The 24,387-nt window shown below is 31.7% G+C and overlaps 1 protein-coding gene across 5 annotated transcripts in view; it reads left to right on the top strand.

Annotated features, from left to right (window-relative positions):
- Positions 1–2,422: 2,422 nt before the first annotated feature.
- LOC143056203 (serine/threonine-protein kinase mTOR-like) overlaps positions 2,423–24,387 on the top strand; it is a 93,739-nt gene continuing 71,774 nt past the window's right edge. Inside the window, exons 1-16 of one of the 5 annotated variants that reach the window (XM_076229281.1) lie at positions 2,423–2,479; positions 3,599–3,865; positions 4,443–4,678; positions 5,636–5,737; positions 6,135–6,233; positions 7,063–7,197; positions 9,526–9,588; positions 10,381–10,548; positions 15,225–15,337; positions 18,442–18,621; positions 19,218–19,346; positions 20,836–20,999; positions 21,664–21,747; positions 22,374–22,492; positions 23,469–23,565; positions 23,988–24,193. In XM_076229281.1, the coding sequence (XP_076085396.1) occupies positions 3,640–3,865; positions 4,443–4,678; positions 5,636–5,737; positions 6,135–6,233; positions 7,063–7,197; positions 9,526–9,588; positions 10,381–10,548; positions 15,225–15,337; positions 18,442–18,621; positions 19,218–19,346; positions 20,836–20,999; positions 21,664–21,747; positions 22,374–22,492; positions 23,469–23,565; positions 23,988–24,193 (2,121 nt within the window). In that variant the 5' untranslated portion in view covers positions 2,423–2,479; positions 3,599–3,639. Of the gene's footprint in view, positions 2,480–3,595; positions 3,866–4,442; positions 4,679–5,635; positions 5,738–6,134; positions 6,234–7,062; positions 7,198–9,525; positions 9,589–10,380; positions 10,549–15,224; positions 15,338–15,472; positions 15,581–16,025; positions 16,075–16,312; positions 16,326–18,441; positions 18,622–19,217; positions 19,347–20,835; positions 21,000–21,663; positions 21,748–22,373; positions 22,493–23,468; positions 23,566–23,987; positions 24,194–24,387 lie in introns of those variants that run through there. The other 4 variants (XM_076229282.1, XM_076229284.1, XM_076229283.1 and 1 more) reach the window with 4 other exon arrangements.

Below are 24,387 nucleotides of genomic sequence, written 5' to 3' on the forward strand. Positions count from 1 at the left end.
ATTTGGAAATTAGTATGGCGTTCATTATCACTGGACTAGTATATGTTTGTTTAGGGGCCAGCTGAATGACGCCTCTTGGTCAGGGTGAGGGAATTTCTCGCTACATTGAAGACCTGTTGGTGACCCTCTGCTGTTGTTTTTTATTTGGTCGGGTTGTTGTCTCTTTGACACATTCCCCATTTCCATTCTCAATTTTATTATGCAAAACTACATCATAAAACAGACATGACAGACAATATTAATAGTTGCTTGCTTGGTGTTAATCGTGAAAAATCCTGCATTCTCACAATTTCCTGGGACTTAACATGACCTCACAAGAATAAAAAAAAATTAAAGTTAAAAATCAACTTTTGAAACTCAATATATGATAAATAAATTTGAAGAAAAAAATAATTAGAGAAAACAAATTTCTGATTCACCATATTTTTTATTTTTTCAAATTTTCCATGTGTACGCAACATAGTTTATTTAATTTTTTTAGATCAGAAGTTTAAGTGTTTATATGAGCAACAGTAACAAAAGGTTTTAAATAAAAAGAATTATATTTAATTATTATTCTTACATTTTAATGCGAGTTAGATTATTGAGATAAAATTTAATCAGTGCCGGCTAAATAGCAAATTTGCTATTTTGCCGGTGCCGGTCAAATAGCCACTGCCTTTAATTAAAGTCATAAGAAACCTCAAATTAAAAAAAAATGCATATGTTTTTTATAACCCAATGCATAGTTTTCATTATACAACTTATGTACATATACTTTTTCTGAGGAAAATTCTTTAATTTTTCTACATATAGAAGGAGTTTACTTATTTTTAATTTTTTCCTTCCAGGAAGCAATTCGCCGACATATTTTCCGTATGCATAGTGACCTAAGCGTAACCCTCCTCGTAAAAATCCGGTGATCGCAATACGCATGGATCTGTCATTAAAATGAACAATTATCTGATTGTACATGTTAAACACGTGCTCAATACCCATGCTTTTTGTTATTTGTTAACTATAACAAGGGGTACAATCAAAATCACGTGATGGATATACACACACCGGAAGTAACAGTCGAGCAGACCGCTTGAAAGGTAGGTAGTCGTATTTACTTGTTTATATCAATAAAATTTAATACATAAGGCAGTGCACCGAATGTAGGATACTATCTAGTTTTGAAATACACAATTATCCTTGCTGGAAAGCGTGTAGTTAATGCGAACACTTCGACACAGTTCCAAAATTTCACCGTCGAAGTGTTTGCAATAACTGCACGCTTTCTAGCAAAAACAATTGTGTATTTTAAAACTACATACTATCCGACATTCGGTGTGCCAACTTATTAATCAAAATTTAATTGATATAAACAAGAAAATGCAACTACTAACCTTTCAAGCGGCGAGTTCGACTGTAACTTCCGGTGTGTGTATATCCATCACGTGATTTTGATTGTACCCCTTGTATAAGGTGACAATCGGTAAACTTCGGCTTCAAAACACGGCATCTAATGAGCAGCCATATTTTTTAATCATAACAGACACAGAGAAAAACAATTGACGATTATACAATATATTTGCGTAAAAAATGAGAAAATCGTACACAGATGACTAAGTTTAAACTTTATGATATATACATGCATTGTTCAAGAATTGGATAAGACACATTATTTTTAACCACTTACTCGTTTCTTATATATGACTTTAAGAATCTGTACTCACCAATTGCATAAGAATATTCACATTTTAATTATGTTTTCCTCTTGTTTGTCAAACTTTGATTTCAGTTCTCTGTATTTTACAATTTGTGTCTGTTTTTTTCTGGACAATGATGAACAAATAAGGCATTTTGCAAGTTTATTATATATTGCCTCGGAGAGTTTTAAAAACAAATTATAAGATACATATATTATTGTTCTCAAACACAAGTAAGATTAATATCATAATACGGCAGTGTAAACGTAAAACATGCACTTGCTTTATACATGATAAATAATAAAATATCACAATTAAATGTAGCAATTAGATATATAGATCTATGTATCAATTTTTTTTCCTCAGTATCTATTCATTGATAGAATATTAACTTTCTTGTCGCTAAGATTGTTTTCTTTAGAATATTCTTATAATATTTATTTACAATAAGTAATTTTAATAAAAAAGAAAGTTTTCTCGTCGCTAAATAGTCTTCTTGTCGCTAAATTATTCTTCTTGTCGCTTCTTGTCACTTCTTGACGCTTCTTGTCGCTAAAATTCTTCTTGTCGCTAATTAGTGAGACCGTTTTAAAACTCTTTAAACCAGAACAAAGTTTATACAATTGAATGCTACTTCTTGTTGTATTTCCATGTGTTTTATTATTCAAATACTTTTGATTAATATTCATCAAATAAAAGAATCTTTTCAGTAATGTATAAACAGAGTGTTTTTATAGGCTATAAAATGCACTTCCGGTGATAAAAAAAACAAGCACTGCACAAATCTATCTAACCTGTTCAAAACAGTACAGCTTTCTCATTTATTTTCTTGTTGTCATACACTAGTTGCTAAATATATCTGCACCATATGTTCTGATATCTATTGTCAATAATAAGTGTCAACCTCATTTACATCTGTTTGAGAGAAACAGAATAATTTGTTTTCCCTTTCTAAAGTTCAACTGTTCGCTTTCATGTCAAGTCTATTCGGCCCTTTATTTAAGTCTATTTGGCCTCAATTTATATGAGAAAAAAATATATAATAATAAAATATAAATATATGAATTGTAGGTACATATTATTTATGAGTTTTACTGTAATCATGATAATCAGTGGTGGATCCAGCCATTTTAAAAAGGGGGAGGGGTGGTTCCCTACCCAGAGTAAAGGATGGGGGTTCCAACTATATGCTCCCATCCAAATGCATTGATCGGCCAAAAAAAAAGGGGGGTTCCAATCCCTGGATCCGCCACTGATAATACAAAACCTGGACAGTAAACTGGTAAAGTACTAAAGAGATATATATATAGCTGTACATGTATGCTTTTGACCTGTATTGAAAAATATATATTATTGTCATTAGCTGAGAATTCACTATGAGGCTGAATAAACTTTAAATTGAAACGACCTGATTCCAACTGTTAATTACTTGGAAATTTGAAAAAGCATGAATTTTTAAATTACCAATACACCTTACCGCTATTTGTCCGCCATTACTGGAAATTTCACTAGTTCCTATAAAATTTTGATGTCATAATAGAAAATATCTGACGCCACAATGGAAAATTAATTGTTGTATGACTTCCAAATTTTAAGGGGAACAGATTCTCCGGTCAAGCGGGAATTGTGATAAGGTGTATGCATTAACATGTACATGATTAGATATTCATTCAGTTGATCCAGTCCTTTGATTGTATCCTCGTGTATTGTATTTTCAACCTAATAACTTCAGAATTTCCCTTTTATCTGTTTGAACATAGATATGCCTAATGTTTTGGGAGTCTTTAGTATACTGGTGCATAAAATAACTGTATCTGAAATATGTTTTTTTTCTATTCTTCTAACATCAAGATAATTTCTGAATTTACAGTACCAATTCTAACCTTTTTTTCAAATTAGATTACCCAATTTTTTTTAAACAGCAGGATAGAAAGGATGAAATAGTAGCAACAAATTCAAGGCAAAGATGTCTTCACTGTCTCTTATGCCCCAGTTTATTGCTGGGCTGAAGAACAGAAATGAAGAAACCAGGATCAAGACAGCTAATGACCTTCATCGGTTTGTCAGTACAGAACTACGGGAAATGCCATTTGAAGAACATACAGCCTTCATGGACAAGTTTTATCATCAGATATTCGAGTTGGTATCAAGTTCTGATTTGAATGAGAAGAAAGGAGGCATCTTAGCCATAGGTAATTGTAAATCAAACAATAACGGAAACTAATTTCTACGATTCAATTTGACTAAAAAATGTGAGATCTAAAATCTGCACCTTACAATGCAAGATCAACATAAAACACAATTTTAGACTACAATATATGGTCTTCAAACATGTCCCACTACCTATACATGTGGCATGATTTATTATGACCTTGAGTCTTATGAGATTTTAATTAATTCATATATCAATTCTACCTCTTAACGTAAGATTGGACTTTATACTTTATTGGATAGATGCTTATCACAGAAAATGTCATGAGATCCACAAAATTGTTAAAACCTAAGAATATAATAGCTCTTGGCACCATCCATACCTTCAAAATGTTCCAATTTTTATGTCTGTCAATGTGTGTAGTTTTTGTAAATATTTTAAAGTAACAGAATTCCATTCATATGTTTACGCTTTTTTCTCAGTGAGTTTATGTTTGAAACAAGACTACTGAAGTGAGTAGAATTGGCACCATCCAAACATTCCAATTTTTGTTTGTGTAGTTTTTGTAAATATTTCACCATTCATATTTATCATTGTTTATTCACTTTTTTTCTCAGTGAGTTTAATTGGAGTTGATGTTGGAAACAAGACTGCCAAAGTCAGTAGATTTGCTAACTACTTGCGTAACCTTCTTCCTTCTTCTGATGTCAGCATTATGGAGATGGCCGCCAAGGCTGTTGGCATCTTAGCATTGTCTTCTGGGACATATGCTGCTGAGCATGTGGATTATGAAGTTAAAAGATCAATTGAGTGGTTGACTGGTGAGAGAAACGAAGGCAAGAGACATGCTGCTGTAAGTAGATATTATTAGGCCCTTTATAGCTTGCTGTTTGGTGTAACCCAAGGCTCTGTGTTAAAGACCGTATTTTGACCTGTAATGGTTTACTTTTACAAATTGTGACTTGGATGGAGAGTTGTCTCACTGGCACTCATACCACATCTTATTATGTCTATAGAATATCAGGATTTTTTTGCATCAGGTTTTGTTTCGTGATCAAGTTAGGCCTTACAAGGGGCAGATCAATTGTTGCTGTGTTCATTATTCATGTTTCATTGGTTTGAAAAATTTAATTAAATGAAATGTTAGTGTAAAGTTAATTTCTTGGTAAAATGTCAATGACAGGAATTAGACACTGTCCAAAATTTGTAGTACAAATGTTTAAGATGAAGGCTTAAGCGAAAGAGAGTAATTGTCTACATTTAAAGGCTGTAGTTGAATAAATTTTAGGGTGAAGAGAGAGGAAATATTATTTTACTATCTAAGGCTGTACGACTAATGAATGTAATACATGATTTTTTTGTGTCAGAACTATAATTTATGATTTAAGTCAATTATTCGCAAAAGTAAGATATTTAACCAATTGTATAATTGTCCTCAATATGCATAAACAACAATCATATCCATTCAATTAACCAATTGTTAAATGGAATAGGTTCACCTAATTTTTAGGTAAAGATTGCATGAAATGCAATCAAAACCTTACGGTACTGACTTGATATCTAAATCTTTTAAGGCTTATCACTACCTTTTATATACACAAAATATAGTGCATAGATCATAACATTCTATACATCCTATCCATGAACATTTTAAGAGATTTATCAATGAAATATATGCTCAGATATCAAGTCACAAAATTATGTTATACTTGTCAGGAAAATAACATAACTTTTGCAAGCTGCAGGAATCTAATATCTGTTTTAAAAATATCAATGATGTCATTGTTTATGTTATCTTTACTTTCGACAGGTGCTTGTTTTGAGAGAGTTAGCCACATGTACACCTACTTTCTTCTTTCAACAAGTTCAGCAATTCTTTGATGTTATCTTTGCTGCAGTTAGAGATCCAAAGGTATATAAAATAACATTGGAAAATTATGATTTTTTTCATAAACTACCATTCATTCAGAATAGAGTTTTAAGAATAAGCTACATAGAAAAAATTTCAATGAATACTAGTATAATGTAATATATGATGTTTTTTGTTTGTGAATGAAAGAAGATATGGTGTATGCATTAATGACAGCAACCCAATGACAAAAATCTATAGAACATTCAAATTAATTTAGGAGGTAATGAAAAGAACCCCTTCCATTCTTTTTGCTTTATATCTGTTAAAAAACGTCACCTAAAACCAAACAATTTGACAGAAAGATAATGATTGTATTCAAGCGTATTGTTAAATCAAATTTATTTGGTAAGAGTGGTAAATTGACAATGGTGATTAATATATTAGCTTCAATTTTCAGCCTGTGATAAGAGAAGGAGCTGTTGCAGCAATGAGAGCTGCTTTGGTTGTGACTTCACAAAGAGAGTCTAAAGCTGTACAGAAATCACAGTGGTATAAGGTGGGTCATGTTAGATCTATTGGTATTTCCACATTAATGATCAAGGACCTAAAAGACCACATCTCTAAAGAACTAGTATGATTTAAAAGAACTGGTGCATAGCTATTATAGCAATTAGAATCTTAAAATTATTGTTTGCTTTTAATTTATAGAAATGCACAGCAAATTATAAGAAGCCTAATAAGCTTGATCTAAAAGAAAGGCGACAGATACCAAAGGGACATTCAAAATAATAAGTCGAAAAATAAACAACACCATGGCTAAAATAGAAAAGATCAACAGTCAAACAATAGTACACAAATACAAGGAACACAACATAGAAAACTGAAGACTGAGCAACACGAACCCCCATCAAAAACTGGGGGCGATCTCAGGTGCTTCGGAAGAGTAAGCAGATCCTGCAACACAGTGACATCTGTCTAAGTAAGCTTTACAACAATGTTCTTAAAGAGAAAAGAAGATACCAAAAAGACGTATAAAATATTTATAAGTCTAAGGAGGAATGACAAAACCATTGCAAAAAATCAACAGTGCAACCATTGAAAAACTTGTTCAAAAAAGACTGTCTTAGAGAAAATATATATGACAAGTTTACAACTTTTGTGGCTTTACATATATAAGTATATTCCCATCAACGAAATAACTCCAAATATTGAAACTGAAAATAAATTCAAAGAATTCTTTAAAAGTAAATATTTTATAAAGCAATAGGTAACAGGACAGATAAGTAATAAATATTGAAAACATGAAACATAATTTTCTTTTATTTGCTATAGAGAGAGTCTTTAGAAATAATCATGTGTAAGTAATCATAATATTTGTGCTGTAGCATTGTTTTGATGAAGCTGTTAAACCTTATGATGAGACAACTGGACGAGACAAGAAACTTGCAAAAGACGATTGGGCACATGGCTCACTTCTGGTAATCAATGAATTACTACGGTGCAGCAATATGGAAGGGGAGGTAAGTCAGGCTTATTTATTGTGACAAAACAAGACAAGTTGATAGGCTACATGTCAGACGTTGAAAAAGTTATAAATGATCAACAAGACATCGTCAACAGATTGACAGATATTCGCTGTTGATACATCATTGGTTTCTTGGGTACAGGTGAACCATGGATTTAAATGATCAACAAATTACAACATTTGATAAAATCAGCTAAACGTTTTAATTACATTGTGTCGTTAAGGGAATATTAAGCTTTTCAATGATCAAAATTAGTGTTTGTCAAAATGCTATATAACCAGTGTAAATTTTCTGATAAAACGGTTGGTTCAATTTTTTTGAAATTTTTACACTTTTGTCAAATGTTCAAAGTAAATAATTTGTCAAAAGTTTATACAAATTAAACGAGCCAAATTAATTTTAGTGAATGTGTTGGGTACCACCTTAAACATTTGAATGCATAGTTAAGCAAATCAACAAAATCATGTGTATCAACAAAAGTACAATTTTCTCTCAAATCACCAAAATTGGTTATTAAGAAAAAAACCCCAAATCAACAATATGCAATCATCAAGCTTGAAAAATATTCTTTACCAGAAAATCCTGAATTATAATTCCTATGATAGACAAATGCCTGTATTTAAAAAAATAGTTGAATTTATATATGTAATGGATTATTCAAATGAATTGATTTAACAGGGAATAAACGTTGAGTGGAATGTAAGTACTTGATATCTTTCAATTTAGCAAAAGTCTTTTTAATCCATGCCTGCCAATCTTTTTTTTGAACAGGGAATGTGTTTTATTTTTAAACTTTAAACTTTAAAGTCTTTGATTTTAGATAATGTTATGATTTACTTTTATCTATATCCTAAAGGTTTCTTCACTTTTCTTCTATTATGTCAATTACATACTTGAAACTAAGTTGAAAGCATTAGAAATATTTTCATTGGTCTTTATAACTAACAAAACATCATTGTGTAAGAAAGTTTTGTATTTTGGTATGTCGCTATATACTATTGACCTTATTGCTATTGCGTAATCTGTGATTTTTAACCTCAGATTTCTTCAATCGTTTAACTTTTGACGTCATACAGCAACCACTTTTACATTGTGTAATCATATATACTTTCCTGGTTTGTAATGGCAGAAATGATATCAGCCTTGTCATCCCTATCACATTTGAAATTTTGTTTTACCACAATATTTTTTTTAATTTGTACTCATTATACTTTGCAACATATTCCCTGGCTATCCTCATTATTTTATTGGGATGATATTTCTCTTCATGTAGGTAAATGGATTTTAACATTTTTTCGATTTTCAAATATATGATTGGTTATAAATCTTTTTTTTTTAATTTAAAATGTTTTTAAAAAAAAAAAAATTTATTGAGATGATATTTCCCTGCATGAAGGTAAAGGATTTTAACAACATTTTGATTTTCAAATTTTTTATTGGTTATAAACCATTTTTTTTTTCATTAAGCCAAAATTATTTTAGTGAGATGTTATTTCCCTTAATGAAGATAAAAGGGATTTTAATATTATTTTGATGGTTATAAACATTTTTTTTAAGTTAGAAATTAGAATTCAGTAAAAGGTGCCTCACAAAATTTTGATTTAGATTAGATAGATCTTATGAAGATATATCCAAATAGGCAACAAACAAAAAAAAAGATTTGAATAAAAATAGTGCTAGTTATTATTGCAAAAAAAATTTAATTTTACCACTTTATTATGGTCTACAGTTAAATCTGACCTTGGTATATTACAAAATCAGATAAATGCTGCTAATTTGATTTTTTGTCAAAAATACAAATGAAAATAGAATAAAATGTATGAATGCATTATTAAGCAACATTCTTATTAGATATATAAAGTCAAGAGGGGTATTTCACAATGGTAAAGCAATCTTTTTTTAACTAAAGTTTAAAGAATATCATGAGTTTATATTTTTATACATTTAAGATCATCAGATAGGCAAAAGTTCTAATTTATGCACGTATCACTATATTTGCCAAAAAATAATATGTGTCTGATTTTGAATTGTTGACGACACAACTTCAATTTATCAGTCAGTCAAATGGATACTGTAAATTCAGAAATTATTGTGTGCATTTATTATTGCGATTTTTGTCATTTTAGACTAAAATGCAATTTTAAATTTTTGCGATTTTGAGAAAAATCCTTTTAACATTTGTTTACATTCATATAATAAATTTCGAAATGAGAATTTTAATAATTGCAATTATAACCCTGTCGCATTTTTCGCAATAATATAACATCACTATAATTTCTGAATTTACAGTATTAATTAGATAACATGTTTTGTTTTTTTCAGAGACAACACATTGAGATGGAAGAAATAACAAATCAACAGTATCTACATGAGAAAACAGTCAAGGTAGAAAATATAGAGCCATATTAAATAAGTTAAAAAAGGATGCAAAACAAAGTACTGGTTGTTGATGTCTTGCATTTTTTACTTTTTAAAAAAAGGTACTAATAGGCTTTGTGAATAACATGCCATATAAAATTAAATATCAACAAATTTGGCTAAAAAATGGAAGACCTTTATACTTTTGAAGCAATTAAAACTGTCTGAAACAAACAGTTACAGTCGATTCCATTGAATGTGTAGGCAAAGGTAATATGTTTGGTTATCTTGCTTGCTAGCTGAACCGTGAAGTCATTATTAGGTCAGGTAAACTACTCTCCTTTAAAAGTAGACTAGTTCGACAGATAACCAATCTATCTGTCTGTAGGACTAGGCTACTTCCCTTCACACTCAATGAAATCGGCTGTAAAACATAAAAAGTGATTGTTTTGTTGTATACATACTTGTATATGCATAATTTAGGTTGTAAACAATTATATGACATAGTTCAGGACTACTTAAGGAGGTAGACCTAGGTTAAGGGAAATAACTCTTAAAATCATCAGTACGTTTGTGTCAACCATTTTCAAAAATATTTTCTAAACTTCTAGGTTACATAGATTATTTTCAATCTGTTTCAGGTAAATGCTTATAATACATTGATGAACTTGACTTTTACAAACGCTTAACTGATTTAAAGAGTTATCTCCCTGAACCAAGGTCTACCCCCTTAAAGCTTTATTTCTAAACTCCTACAATGCTGTTAAAACATTTTATTAATTGTAGCTGATTTTATATTGCTTATATAATTTGTTGTAGGAGATGCATCGACACAAGTCTATGGGCAGTGTAATGGCCTTACAACAGCTTCAAAACAAGTCATCTCCACTGACCAGCTTTGGTCTTGGACATAATCAAATGGCACATAAAAATATACTATATGAAAGTAGATCATGCAAAGAACTTATCACTAAGAATTATGAAAAGGTAAAGTGTGTATTGATGTTTTTATACGACTGCAAAAATTTTAATTTTTTGATCGTATATTGCTATCACGTTGGCGTCGTCGTCGTCGTCATCGTCCGAATACTTTTAGTTTTTGCACTCTAACTTTAGTAAAAGTGAATAGAAATCAATGAAATTTTAACACAAGGTTTATGACCACAAAAGGAAGGTTGAGATTGATTTTGGGAGTTTTGGTCCCAACATTTTAGGAATGAGGGGCCAAAAAGGGCCCAAATAAGCATTTTCTTGGTTTTCGCACTATAACTTTAGTAAAAGTGAATAGAAATCAATGAAATTTTAACACAAGGTTTATGACCACAAAAGGAAGGTTGAGATTGATTTTGGGAGTTTTGGTCCCAACATTTTAGGAATGAGGGGCCAAAAAGGGCCCAAATAAGCATTTTCTTGGTTTTCGCACTATAACTTTAGTAAAAGTGAATAGAAATCAATGAAATTTTAACATAAGGTTTATGACCACTAAAGAAGGTTGGGATTGATTTTGGGAGTTTTGGTTCCAACAGTTTAGGAATTAAGGGCCAAAAAAGGGCCCAAATAAGCATTATTCTTGGTTTTCGCACAATAACTTTAGTATAAGTAAATAGAAATCAATGAAATTTTAACACAAGGTTTATGACCATAAAAGGAAGGTTGGGATTGATTTTTGGAGTTGAGGTCACAACAGTTTATGAATTAGGGGCTAAAAAGGGGCCCAAATAAGCATTATTTTTGGTTTTTGCACCATAACTTTAGTATAAGTAAATAGAAATCTATGAAATTTAAACACAAGGTTTATGACCATAAAAGGAAGGTTGGGTTTGATTTTGGGAGTTTTGGTCCTAACAGTTTAGGAATAAGGGGCCCAAAGGGTCTAAAATTGAACTTTGTGTGATTTCATCAAAAATTGAATAATTGGGGTTCTTTGATATGCCGAATCTAACTATGTATGTAGATTCTTAATTTTTGGTCCCGTTTTCAAATTGGTCTACATTAAGGTCCAAAGGGTCCAAAATTAAACTTAGTTTGATTTTAACAAAAATTGAATCCTTGGGGTTCTTTATTATGCTGAATTTAAAAATGTACTTAGATTTTTAATTATTGGCCTAGTTTTCAAGTTGCTCCAAATGGGGGTCCAAAATTAAACTTTGTTTGATTTCATCAAAAATTGAATAAATGGGTTCTTTGATATGCCAAATCTAACTGTGTATGTAGATTCTTAATTTTTGGTCTAGTTTTCAAATTGGTCTACATTAAGGTCCAAAGGGTCCAAAATTAAACTAAGTTTGATTTTAACAAAAATTAAATTCTTGGGCTTATTTGATATGCTTTATCTAAATATGTACTTTGATTTTTGATTATGAGCCCAGTTTTCAAGTTGGTCCAAATCAGGATTCCATATCAAGTATTGTGCAATAGCAAGAAATTTTCAATTGCACAGTATTGCACAATAGCAAGAAATATCTAATTTCACAATTTTCAATAGCAATTAATTTTCAATTGGAGTTATCTTTCTTTGTATAGAATAGTAGTTGATAATATATGTTGGAATTTGCCAGACATGACTATGATGTCATTTTCTATTTTTATTTGCCAATAACTTTATGTAAATAACTTCATTGGAAATTTGCCAATATAAAATGTTGCTGATGAAGTTTTTTTTATTGTTTTATACAATAAACAATGTATATTCACTTTTACTACCAACCAATCTTTACCATTCAGTGATAACAAGCACTTTATTTTACATATTAATATTTTACATTTTAATATTTATACCCCCGCTTTAAAAAAGGGGGGTATACTGTTTTACCTCTGTCTGTCCGTCCGTCCGTCAGTCCGTCCGTCAGTCAGTCCGTCCCATTTCGTCACATTTTTCTCAGGAACTACACATCCACCCTTTCTGTAATTTGGTATCAACATTTATATATGTCAGCCATACAGTGTGATGCGTTTTCAGATTCATCACTTGACAACTTCCTGTTTACCGAACACTTGTATGATTTTACACATGATAGCCAAGTTGAAAATTTTTCGTCACATTTTTCTCAGGAACTACAATACAAGGATTTCTGAAATTTGGTTTCAGGGTTTATCTAAGTCAGCTATACCGTGTGATGCGTTTTCAGATTGATCACTTGAAAACTTCCTGTTTACCGAACACTTGTATGATTTTACACATGATAGCCAAGTTGAAAATTTTCGTCACATTTTTCTCAGGAACTACACATCCACCCTTTCTGTAATTTGGTATCAACATTTATATATGTCAGCCATACCGTGTGATGCGTTTTCAGATTCATCACTAGACAACTTCCTGTTTACCGAACACTTGTATGATTTTACACATGACAGCCAAGTTGAAAATTTTGGTCACATTTTTCTCAGGAACTACAATACAAGGATTTCTGAAATTTGGTTTCAGGATTTATATAAGTCAGCTATACCGTGTGATGCGTTTTCAGATTCATCACTCGACAACTTCCTGTTTACCGAACACTTGTATGATTTTACACATGACAGCCAAGTTGAAAATTTTGGTCACATTTTTCTCAGGAACTACAATACAAGGATTTCTGAAATTTGGTTTCAGGATTTATATAAGTCAGCTATACCATGTGATGCGTTTTCAGATTCATCACTCGACAACTTCCTGTTTACCGAACACTTGCATATTTTTACACTATTAATATTATCCACTTGCGGCGGGGGTATCATCAGTGAGCAGTAGCTCGCAGTTTCACTTGTTTATGATGTATTTAAAAGAGTAGTTATTGTTGCAAACTCCATTAGAAATTTGAATTGATATCTCAGTTTTGGAAAAAGGGAAACGGGGATGTGAAAAAAAGGGGGGGTTTAAATTTTTCTCATTTCAGATTTCATAAATAAAAAGAAAATTTCTTCAAACATTTTTTTGAGAGGATTAATGTTCAACAGCATAGTGAATTGCTCAAAGGCAAAAAAACACTTTTTAAGTTCATTAGACCACATTCATTCTGTGTCAGAAACCTATGCTGTGTCAACTATTTAATTTTAGATTTAAAAAGTTTGAAGAAGAAATCTTTAATTGATTTGCAAAATCTTGACATTTTTTTTGTGTAAAAAAAACCCATGTAATGTCAAAAATTTGATCACAATCCAAATTCAGAGCTGTATCACGCTTGAATGTTTTGTCCATACTTGACCCAACTGTTCAGGGTTCGACCTCTGCGGTCGTATAAAGCTGCGCCCTGCGGAGCACCTGGTTCTCAATTATAATAGAAATTATTCCATATTGGTATTATTTTAGTAGGTTTCTCTATATGAAGTGGATTTTGAATAAAAAAGCATATTCACCTGAGAAAGTGTTATTCACCGCGCTAAACGTCACGCGCTTTTACATGCAACGTTATGGTAAAATGTTTCATGTACAATTTGTTTTGGTATATGTTTGTCATTAAATACATTTTCTTCTCTCGGAATATGGAATAAAACAATAACTGTCTTTTGTTTCGGTAAATATGGGGTTTAATTGACTTTTGAAAAACTGAAATTCACTTCGGCCGTCGGCCTCAGTGAATATCAGTTTTTCAAAAGTCAATAAAACCGCATATTTACCTCATCAAAAGACAGTAATTGTATAATATTTATATTGTGGATTCATTCTTTTTCATAGAATGAGAAATATCGGCATATTAGAAAATATTTGATTCTGTAGTTTTGCCATAATTTGTATTTAGAGCTGATTTCAAATTGCTGGTAGAGTAAAACTTTGGTTAAATTTCTGGCATGTTTACTTTGTTTGTGTACACGTTTACTAAAGCTTTGTTATTAAGATTGAAATCTTCAAACAATATATATAGGCATAGTTAAACCTGTATATGGTGGATTCTTTTATTTTCGTGGGTCCCAATTTTCGTGGATTTAGAAAAACTTGCCTTTTTTGTGCTTTTGCCACATTCTGCATACAACCTGATTATAAATTTGTAATTTATAGTTCACCTGTATCCACAAAAACCATGAAAAATTCGTATCCAACGAATAATAATTAATCCACAGTATATTATATTTATATTTGATTGGACGTTATCCCAATTACAATTGTACAATATACAAACAACACAAGCAAGCTATGCAAAATCTTGCCCTACATGCAGTAGTAAATTAGCTCTAAACCTATAAAAAGTTTGTACTTGGTGAATGTTTAGATTCATTATTCAGGGATACACAAAATTTAGTATCAACGAAGAATAATGAATAACAGTAAACTTTGCCATATGACATATAAACTAAATCTTGTATGTCATTACAATTAAATGCTACTATATCTTTAATTGACCTTTTTTCCAACTAAATGTTATATTTTTCTTTACAATTTATATGTGTTGAGCTATAGAAAATGCATTAGTAAACTGGTTTGGGTATATTGATCTGCCAATTTCTAATTTTTCAGTATAAAACAGGTTTCAGGTCAAATTAATTTTGCTGTTGTATTAATTTTGGAGAATGCAACCTTGAGGTCATATTGATTGTGCATTTCATTCTTGAATAATTTAAGTTAATTTCTATGTTGAAGTAAATTGATACCAAGATCATATGTAGTTTAATAGCTACAAATATTATTGGCTTATTTAATATATAAACAACAAGAATAACATTTTCATTACATTATTTTTGGTTTTCAGATATGCAGTTTGATATTGAGACACAGAAGCAGTAAGAATACATATGTACAACAAACACTGCTGGTCATCTTTCCAAGGGTCGCAGGATTCAGTCCTGCAGTGTTTTCTCAAGTGTAAGTGTTATAAGTCATACTAAATGTGTAAGTCAACTTTCAAAGGGTGACAGGATTCAGTCCTGCAGTGTTTTCTCAAGTGTAAGTATTATAAGTCATACTAAATGTGTAAGTCAACTTTCCAAGGGTGGCAGGATTCAGTCCTGCAGTGTTTTCTCAAGTGTAAGTATTATAAGTCATACTAAATGTGTAAGTCAACTTTCCAAGGGTGGCAGGATTCAGTCCTGCAGTGTTTTCTCAAGTGTAAGTGTTATAAGTCATACTAAATGTGTAAGTCAACTTTCAAATGATGGCAGGATTCAGTCCTGCAGTGTTTTCTCAAGTGTAAGTATTATAAGTCATACTAAATGTGTAAGTCAACTTTCCAAGGGTCGCAGGATTCAGTCCTGCAGTGTTTTCTCAAGTGTAAGTATATATTATAAGTCATACTAAATGTGTAAGTCAACTTTCAAAGGGTGGCAGGATTCAATCCTACAGTGTTTTCTGAAGTGTAAGTATTATAAGTCATACTAAATGTGTAAGTCAACTTTCCAAGGGTGGCAGGATTCAGTCCTGCAGTGTTTTTTCAAGTGTAAGTATATATTATAAGTCATACTAAATGTGCAAGTCAACTTTTAAAGGGTGGCAGGATTCAGTACTGCAGTGTTTTCTCAAGTGTAAGTATTATAAGTCATACTAAATGTGTAAGTCAACTTTCCAAGGGTCGCAGGATTCAGTCCTGCAGTGTTTTCTCAAGTGTAAGTATATATTATAAGTCATACTAAATGTGTAAGTCAACTTTCCAAGGGTGGCAGGATTCAATCCTACAGTGTTTTCTGAAGTGTAAGTATTATAAGTCATACTAAATGTGTAAGTCAACTTTCCAAGGGTGGCAGGATTCAGTCCTGCAGTGTTTTTTCAAGTGTAAGTATATATTATAAGTCATACTAAATGTGCAAGTCAACTTTTAAAGGGTGGCAGGATTCAGTACTGCAGTGTTTTCTCAAGTGTAAGTATTATAAGTCATACTAAATGTGTAAGTCAACTTTCCAAGGGTGGCAGGATTCAGTCCTGAAGTGTTTTCTCGAGTGTAAGTATTATAAGTCATACTAAATGTGTAAGTCAACTTTCCAAGGGTGGCAGGATTTAGTCCTGGAATGTTTTCTCGAGTGTAAGTATTAATCAGAAATTATTGTAATGTTTTTATTATTGCGAACAATGGGACAGGGTTATTATAGCAATAATTTAAACTCACATTTTTGATTTTTTTTTCTCATGAATTCAAAAAAGGATATTTCTCAATATTGCAAAAATTAAAATCACATTTTAGTCAAAAATGACAAAATCACAATAATAAATGCACACAATAATTTCTGAATTTCGTGTTAGTCATATTACCTCTGTAAGTCAGCTTTTTAAGGGTGGCAGTATTCAGAAAATACCAATTTTTTTTAAGTCCTTGGTTTGACCCAACTATGGGGAATACTCACGAACTCAAGTATTTGAGGCAAACAGGCTACTAGCTGTAGGAGACTACAGAGGCAGTAAAAATCTTATGAAAAAGACTTATAAATACAAATATTGAACTAGAAGGGAAGATATATGAGATGTATTTCTTTTTATTCAATTCATAGCTAGAAAAAAGCCGCATATTTAGATAGTATAGGTAAATCATATCATGTTATTAGTGTTTTTGGTCATAGAGTATTATTGTTAAACAGATACGATTTTTGTCGAGCCTGCGACTTTTGTCGCAGAAAGCTCGACATAGGGATAGTGATCCAGCAGCGGCTGCTACGGCGGTAGCGTTAGCTAACATCTATAAAGCTTTATATTTTAGAAGGTGGGAGACCTGGATGCTTCATACTTTGTATATGGATGCCTCATGTTATGAAGTTTCTGTCAGTCACATGTCCAATGTCCTTGACCTCATTTTCATGGTTCAGTGACTACTTGAAAAAAAAGTTAAGATTTTTTGTAATGTTCAATTCTCTCTTATTATAAGTAATAGGATAACTATATTTGGTATGTGCGTACCTTGCAAGGTCCTCATGCCCGTCATACAGTTTTCACTTGACCTCGACCTCATTTCATGGATCAGTGAACAAGGTTAAGTTTTGGTGGTCAAGTCCATATCTCAGATACTATAAGTAATAGGTCTAGTATATACGGTGTATGGAAGGACTGGACTGTAAGGTGTACTTGACAAACTGGCAGGTGTCATCTGAGCTTGACATCATTTTCATTGTTCAGTGGTTATAGTTAAGTTTCTGTGTTTTGGCATGTTTTTCTTATACTGTATGCAATAGGTCTACTATATTTGGTGAATGGAATGATTGTAAGGTGTACATGTCTATCTGGCAGGTGTCATCTGACCTTGACCTCATTTTCAGGGTTCAGTGGTCAAAGTTATTTTTTTTAGTTTTGATCCATTTTTCTAATACTATATGTAATAGGTCAACTATATGTGGTGTATGGAAATATTTTATGTCTATATGTCAGTCGCACATGTTTTATTTGACCTTGACCTCATTTCCAGGGTTCATTGCTCAGTGTTAAGTTTTTGTGTTTTGGTCTGTTTTTCTCAAACTATAAGCAATATGCCAACTATATGTGTTGTATTGAAGAATTGTTAGCTGTACATGCCTGCCTGGCATGGTTCATCTGACCTTGACCGTATTTTCATGGTTCATTGGTCAATGTTTAGTTTTCTTGATTAATGTTAAGTTTATGTGACAGTTGTAGTAAAGCTTTATATTTAGGATTATCAACATAATATCAATGATTAGTAAAGAAGGCGAGACATTTCAGCGTGTGCACTCTTGTTGCAAAATAATCCTGGATTATATTAAAACTAGTTTCATAGGTATAGGTTTAGGAAGATGTGGTATGAGTGCCAATGAGGCAACTCTCCATCCAAATAACAATTTATGAAAGTAAACATTTATAGGTCAAGGTGCGGCCTTCAACATGAGCCTTGGCTCACACCGAACAACAAGCTATAAAGGGCCCCAAAATTACAAGTGTAAAACCATTCAATTGGGAAAACCAACGGTCTAATCTATATAAAAAATCTTTCATGATGAAATTTAATTCTATTTAAATCTTTTGTTTTATTTTTATAGATATTTAGAAGAATCCATTAATTTCCTGTTGGGTACATTGAAGAATCCGAAAGACAAGACAGCTGGATTCCAAGCGATAGGTCTGATGGCCATATCAGTACAGGAGAATATATCTAAACATCTAGCAAGGATCATGGAAGTTATCAGAAGTTCTTTGCCCCCAAAGGACCTACCTCTCAAGTCAGTTTGATACAGCATATTTATAATTTTATATTAATTGTTTGCATCCCATCGTACTGCTGGATTTACATTCATCAGGAAGGCTCAAACGCAAAAACAATTTACAGGGAAAATCTCAAAATGTTTGATATGGAAACAGCTCATTAATGAAAGTGATAAAGCATTCTATCATGAATTTATTTGCATCACCATTTCATCTTTTGCATGATTCTTAGGGAGACGGCTACTCAAGTCAAATAGGTAGAATCAATTTTCACATCAATTATAAAAATTGGAATTTAAAACAGTGCATCCATTTATTGTTGCGTCTATTGTAATTTAAAATATTTCTTGATTCAATTTTAAAAAGCAGAATGCTTAACCTTCCTTTGAATAAGTTGGCACAAAAACTATCAAAATAAGTTTATTTCTTTTATAGTTTCTGTTTTATTTATTTATAACTTATACAGAGCTTTATGTATTGTATTGACCCCCGTATGTTTCTCTAAGAGTATTTGGGTTAATTTCCTTGTTGGATTGTAGTACTCCCATTGATGAATACCCTATATCTCTTAATTCATAATGGCATGATTTAGTATACATGATTTACGTTGTAGGAAGTACAAGAGTTTTGTAGTTGACCCTGCTGTATTTACATGTATTAGTATGCTGTCCAGAGCTGTTGGCAATGTTATGATGAAAGATGTCAGAGAACTCTTAGATTCTATGCTGGCAACAGGACTTAGGTAATAAATTATACAAAGCAATATTCTGCACAGTAAAAATATGATTTCTCAAATGTAAAACAGAATCAATTGAAAAATATGCTTTAGTTTTAAACTGATCAAATATTTGTTCCTATTCCTATCTATTAGAACAAAATGATCATTTATTGTCGAGCCTTCGACTTTAGTCGAAAAAGCGAGACTAAGCGATCCTACATTCCATCGTCGTCGGCGGCTTCCACAAATATTCACTCTGTGGTTAAAGTTTTTGAAATTTTAATAACTTTCTTAAACTATACTGAATTTCTACCAAACTTGGACAGAAGCTTGTTTATGATCATAAGTATCCAGAAGTAAATTTTGTAAAAATAAAATTCCATTTTTTCCGTATTTTACTTATAAATGGACTTAGTTTTTCTGCGAGGAACCATTACATTCACTCTGTGGTTAAAGTTTTTAAAATTTTAATAACTTTCATAAACTATCCTTGATTTGAACCAAACTTGGACAGAAGCTTGTTTAAGATCATAAGATAGTATCAAGAAGAAAATTTTGTAAAAATAAATTTCCACTTTTCCGTATTTTACTTATAAATGGACTTAGTTTTTCTGCGAGGAAACATTATATTCACTCTGTGGTTAAAGTTTTTAAAATTTTAATAACTTTCATAAACTATCCTTGATTAGACCAAACTTGGACAGAAGCTTGTTTATGATCATAAGATAGTATCAAGAAGAAAAATTTGTAAAAAATAAATTTCCACTTTTCTGTATTTTACTTATAAATGGACTTAGTTTTTTTGCCAGAAACAAAACATTCACTCTGTGGTTTAAGTTTTTAAAATTTTTATAATGTTCTTAAACTATCCTGGATTTCTACCAAACTTAGACAAAAGCTTGTTTCTGATCATAAGATATTATTCAGAATTAAATTTTGAAAAAAAAAATTCACTTTTTCCGTATTTTACTTATAAATGGACTTAGTTTTTCTTCCAGTTAACATTACATACAGTCTGCAGTTAAAGTTTATAAAACATTTATTAGATTCATAAACTATCCTGGATTTTTTACCAAACTTGGAAGCTTCTTTCAATCAAAAGACAGTATCGAGAGGGAAATTTTTATTGATGTTTTTCCTCATTTTTGTTGAGTCTATGATTAATAGCAAAAGTAGGCGAGACACTGGGTTCCGTGGAACCCTTATGAATTTTTTTTGGTGTCATGACACTGTGAGACAATAAAGGGTTTAAAACTATAACTTGTTTTGTCATTATGTTCTCAGTGCCTGTCATAGCTCTATTTTGATCTTCACGGGAAGAAGTGGTGAATAAAAATTAATAATTTTCTTGTATTATATAGACTCTCATTACAATTCATGCAGATATTTTTTTCAGATGTTCAGTTTTGAAACACCTGGTAGTGGAACTTTTAAAACCAACTTTTACCATTTCCTAAGTATTTTGATATTGAAATTACATGTTTATCATTGTTTAATTATTTTATTGCAACAGTCCAGCCTTAACAGCAGCTTTGAGAGATTTAGCCACTCAGATACCACAGCTGAAAAAAGATATTCAAGATGGACTCTTGAAAATTCTGTCTCTTGTTCTGATTGGTCGACCATTGAAGCACCCAGGTGCTCCCAAAAGTCCCCTATCTCCACTTCCTATAGCAGGTATAATATTCAAAATTTTTCACCAGCTTAAATAAAATATAACATCTGGACACAATTTCTGATTTTTTAAGCAGAGTAGTATATCTACAAAGTCTTCCTCATGATATTTTATTCTTAGTAGAGGGGGTGACACTTGTTTGGGTGTGGGGTATAGAGGGTAAAACAAAGTGGGGATGTGGGAAAAAATATACAAAAAAATGGAATTTAGGAAATGAGCACCATCATGTTACTCCTCTCTTTAAACGTGAACAATAATCATTAAATTATGTATCGCTGTGAGTCACTAAAGTAATTTTATTCAGTTTGTCAGAGATAAAAAAAAATGTACTTTTATTGTTAGGTGTTTAGGATCAAGAGCTGTTCCATTAAAAACACACACATGATACTCAGAACAGTCTTAGTTTGAGTGGATAATTTAAAAAAAAGATAAGCATCTATAGGGGCAATTTCGATTTTCACTGTACAAAATTTTCATTTAAGTCCACCCATAAAGGAGATTTAAAAAAACCTTCACTGGGTTTCTAGTCTATTACAATGGATCAGATACACATTAATTTCTTTCTTTATTCCTTAGAAGACATTGAAATTGTGAAAAAAATAGATATTTTGCACAAAAGTGGCATATAGTATAATTTTTTAATTATTTCTTGTTTTAATTTAAAAGGTGCCCTGTTGTCACCAACAGACAGCCATGATACAACAAGTATAACATTGGCTCTAAGGACACTTGGAAGCTTTGATTTTGAAGGTTTGTAGTCTAATATTTTAGTAACATCTTTCTATGCAACTAAACTATATTTAACTTTTTGGGTATTTAGCTAAATTGTCTTTAAATGACCCTAGAGGTATCTTCCAATAACATTATGAAATCATGAAACAATTACTTTTTATGCCCCACCTACGATAGTAGAGGGGCATTATGTTTTCTGGTCTGTGCCTCCGTTCGTTCGTCCATGCGTCCATTCGCCTCACTTCAAGTTAAAGTTTTTGGTCAAGGTAGTTTTTGATGAAGCTGAAGTCCAATCAACTTGAAACTTAGTACACTTGTTGCTTATGATATGATCTTTCTAATTTTAAAGCCAAATTAGACTTTTGACCCCAATTTCACGGTCCATTGAACATAGAAAATGATAGTGCGAGTGGGGCATCCGTGTACTTAGGACACATTCTTTTTTAGTTATGACATCAATTGTTTTGAATTATGATGCCAACTTCTGCAGGAACGTTTTGGTTTTAAGTAAGACTTTTACCAAGATTTCACGATTTACTGATAATACATGTACACATGACACCCCTATTCAATTAATTCTAGAAATAGCCCTGATCTAGAAGTAGAACAAAAACACTGTAATGTATTTTTTTTTATCTTGACAGGTCATTCCTTAACACAGTTTGTCAAACATTGTGCAGAACATTATTTGTCTAGTGAATATAAAGAGATCAGAATGGAAGCTGTTAGAACTTGTGCTAGATTGTTATCTCCCCTGCTTAAGGTAAGAAATTTAGAACAGTTATCTCCCTTGTCTAAGGAATGAAATTTAAGAAATTTATCAGGAAAAATCATCAAAAGGTGATAAAGCAACATACTGTGGATACATTTATTTTTCGTGGGTACCAATTTTCCTGGATTAAGGAAAACTAACATGTTCCTGAATATTTGATTTCGTGGTTTTGCCGAAATCAGCATACAAGCCTATAGAAAAATTGTTATTTATTGCACATTTAATTTCGTTGTTCACATATACCCACGAAATCCACGAAAATTGATATCCAACGAATAATAATGAATCTGCAGTATTTTGGATCCTCAATGCTCTTCAACTTTGTACATGTTTGGCTTTATAAATATTTTGATATGAGCGTCACTGATGAGTCTTATGTAGACGAAACGCGCGTCTGGCGTACTAAATTATAATCCTGGTACATTTGATAACTAATTATATAAGTAATAAGAATAGAATTTAGACATTTTTAAAAGATTATTACTGTTATTTGAAAAGTTGTCCATTTTATTTATTTTATATAAGTATTGAGTGCTTTTTTTTGGTTATTTTATTGGGATGTAAAAGACCGAAGGACTTTTTTGGATGAAGTGCTTCTGCTTCTGCGCTTCATTCTGGAAATGTGCACATAATTTTCTTTAATTCACCTGTGCACTTTATAGTGATGGCATGTGTCATCATGAATGATACACTTCATTAGGATATGAAGGCTAATTGTAGTATGACGCACAAGTGTTGTTATCCAATCAAAATAATGGATTCTTCTGAAACATACATGTAATGTAATTATTTCTAGTTAAATTGGTCAATCTCCATTAATGTCTGATCCTAAGTTATTAATTTATAACAAATAAAATTGAGAATGGAAATTGGTAATGTGTCGAAGAGACAAATGTTTACAATTAGGCAGAAGGCAAAAAAGATAAAATTGATTTGATATATTATTTTATCTTGACTTCCATTTCAGTTGCTAGCTTCCAATCAGGGCCAGGTCAGCATGGCAGCCATGAACACAGTAGCAGAAGTACTACACAAGCTACTGGTTGTTGGAATCACAGACACAGGTCCTAACACATATTGAATACTTTGTCTCATTCAAGCCAATTGGGCAAAGTTTGCTTTAACAAAGTTGTGAGCTTTATTGTTTGAGAAGGTCATGTACAAAAAGTACTGCATTTTCACAATTAGATCCAAGTGCGAATAAAGTGTTAAAGAAAAAAAAACATCAAAAGAGGATCATAAAGGGGGAGGGGGTATGTGTAGGGACAAACAGGAAATAAAATGGCAATTTCACAATGAGCGAAAATGAAAAATACCTTGCACCTTGCTTTATTACAAAATGCACAACCCACTATGAAATAATAACATTCCAAGTACAAAAACAGGAAATTAAAATTAAAAACACTTTGCACAAAAATAACTCTTTTTACTACCTCTGTAAATGTAAACAATCAATCAATACAATTTTATCTACTTATCCTTTCAGATTCTGACATAAGATTTTGCGTACTAGCCTCCTTAGATGACAGATTTGACCCACATCTTGCCCAGGCAGAAAATCTGAGTGCTCTATTTGTTGCCTTGAATGATGAAGTGTTTGAGATCAGAGAATTAGCAATCTGTATGATCGGAAGACTCAGTAGTAAAAACCCTGCCTATGTGATGCCTTCGTTGAGGAAAACCCTAATACAGGTATTTATCTGTCTCCTTATATTCTGTCATAACGACTTTATACTGGTGTTATTTATTTTATCATGTCTTAAAGGAATCCACACAGACTATTTTACCTTTATTCAAATTATATTCATGGATAAGAAGGAACAAAACCTTGTGTTGTACAAGCTTGGTACAAGCTGGTAGAGTAATCATGATGGAGTGTACCAAAA

This window comes from Mytilus galloprovincialis, chromosome 13, assembly GCF_965363235.1.
Source record: "Mytilus galloprovincialis chromosome 13, xbMytGall1.hap1.1, whole genome shotgun sequence".
NCBI lineage: Eukaryota > Metazoa > Mollusca > Bivalvia > Mytilida > Mytilidae > Mytilus > Mytilus galloprovincialis.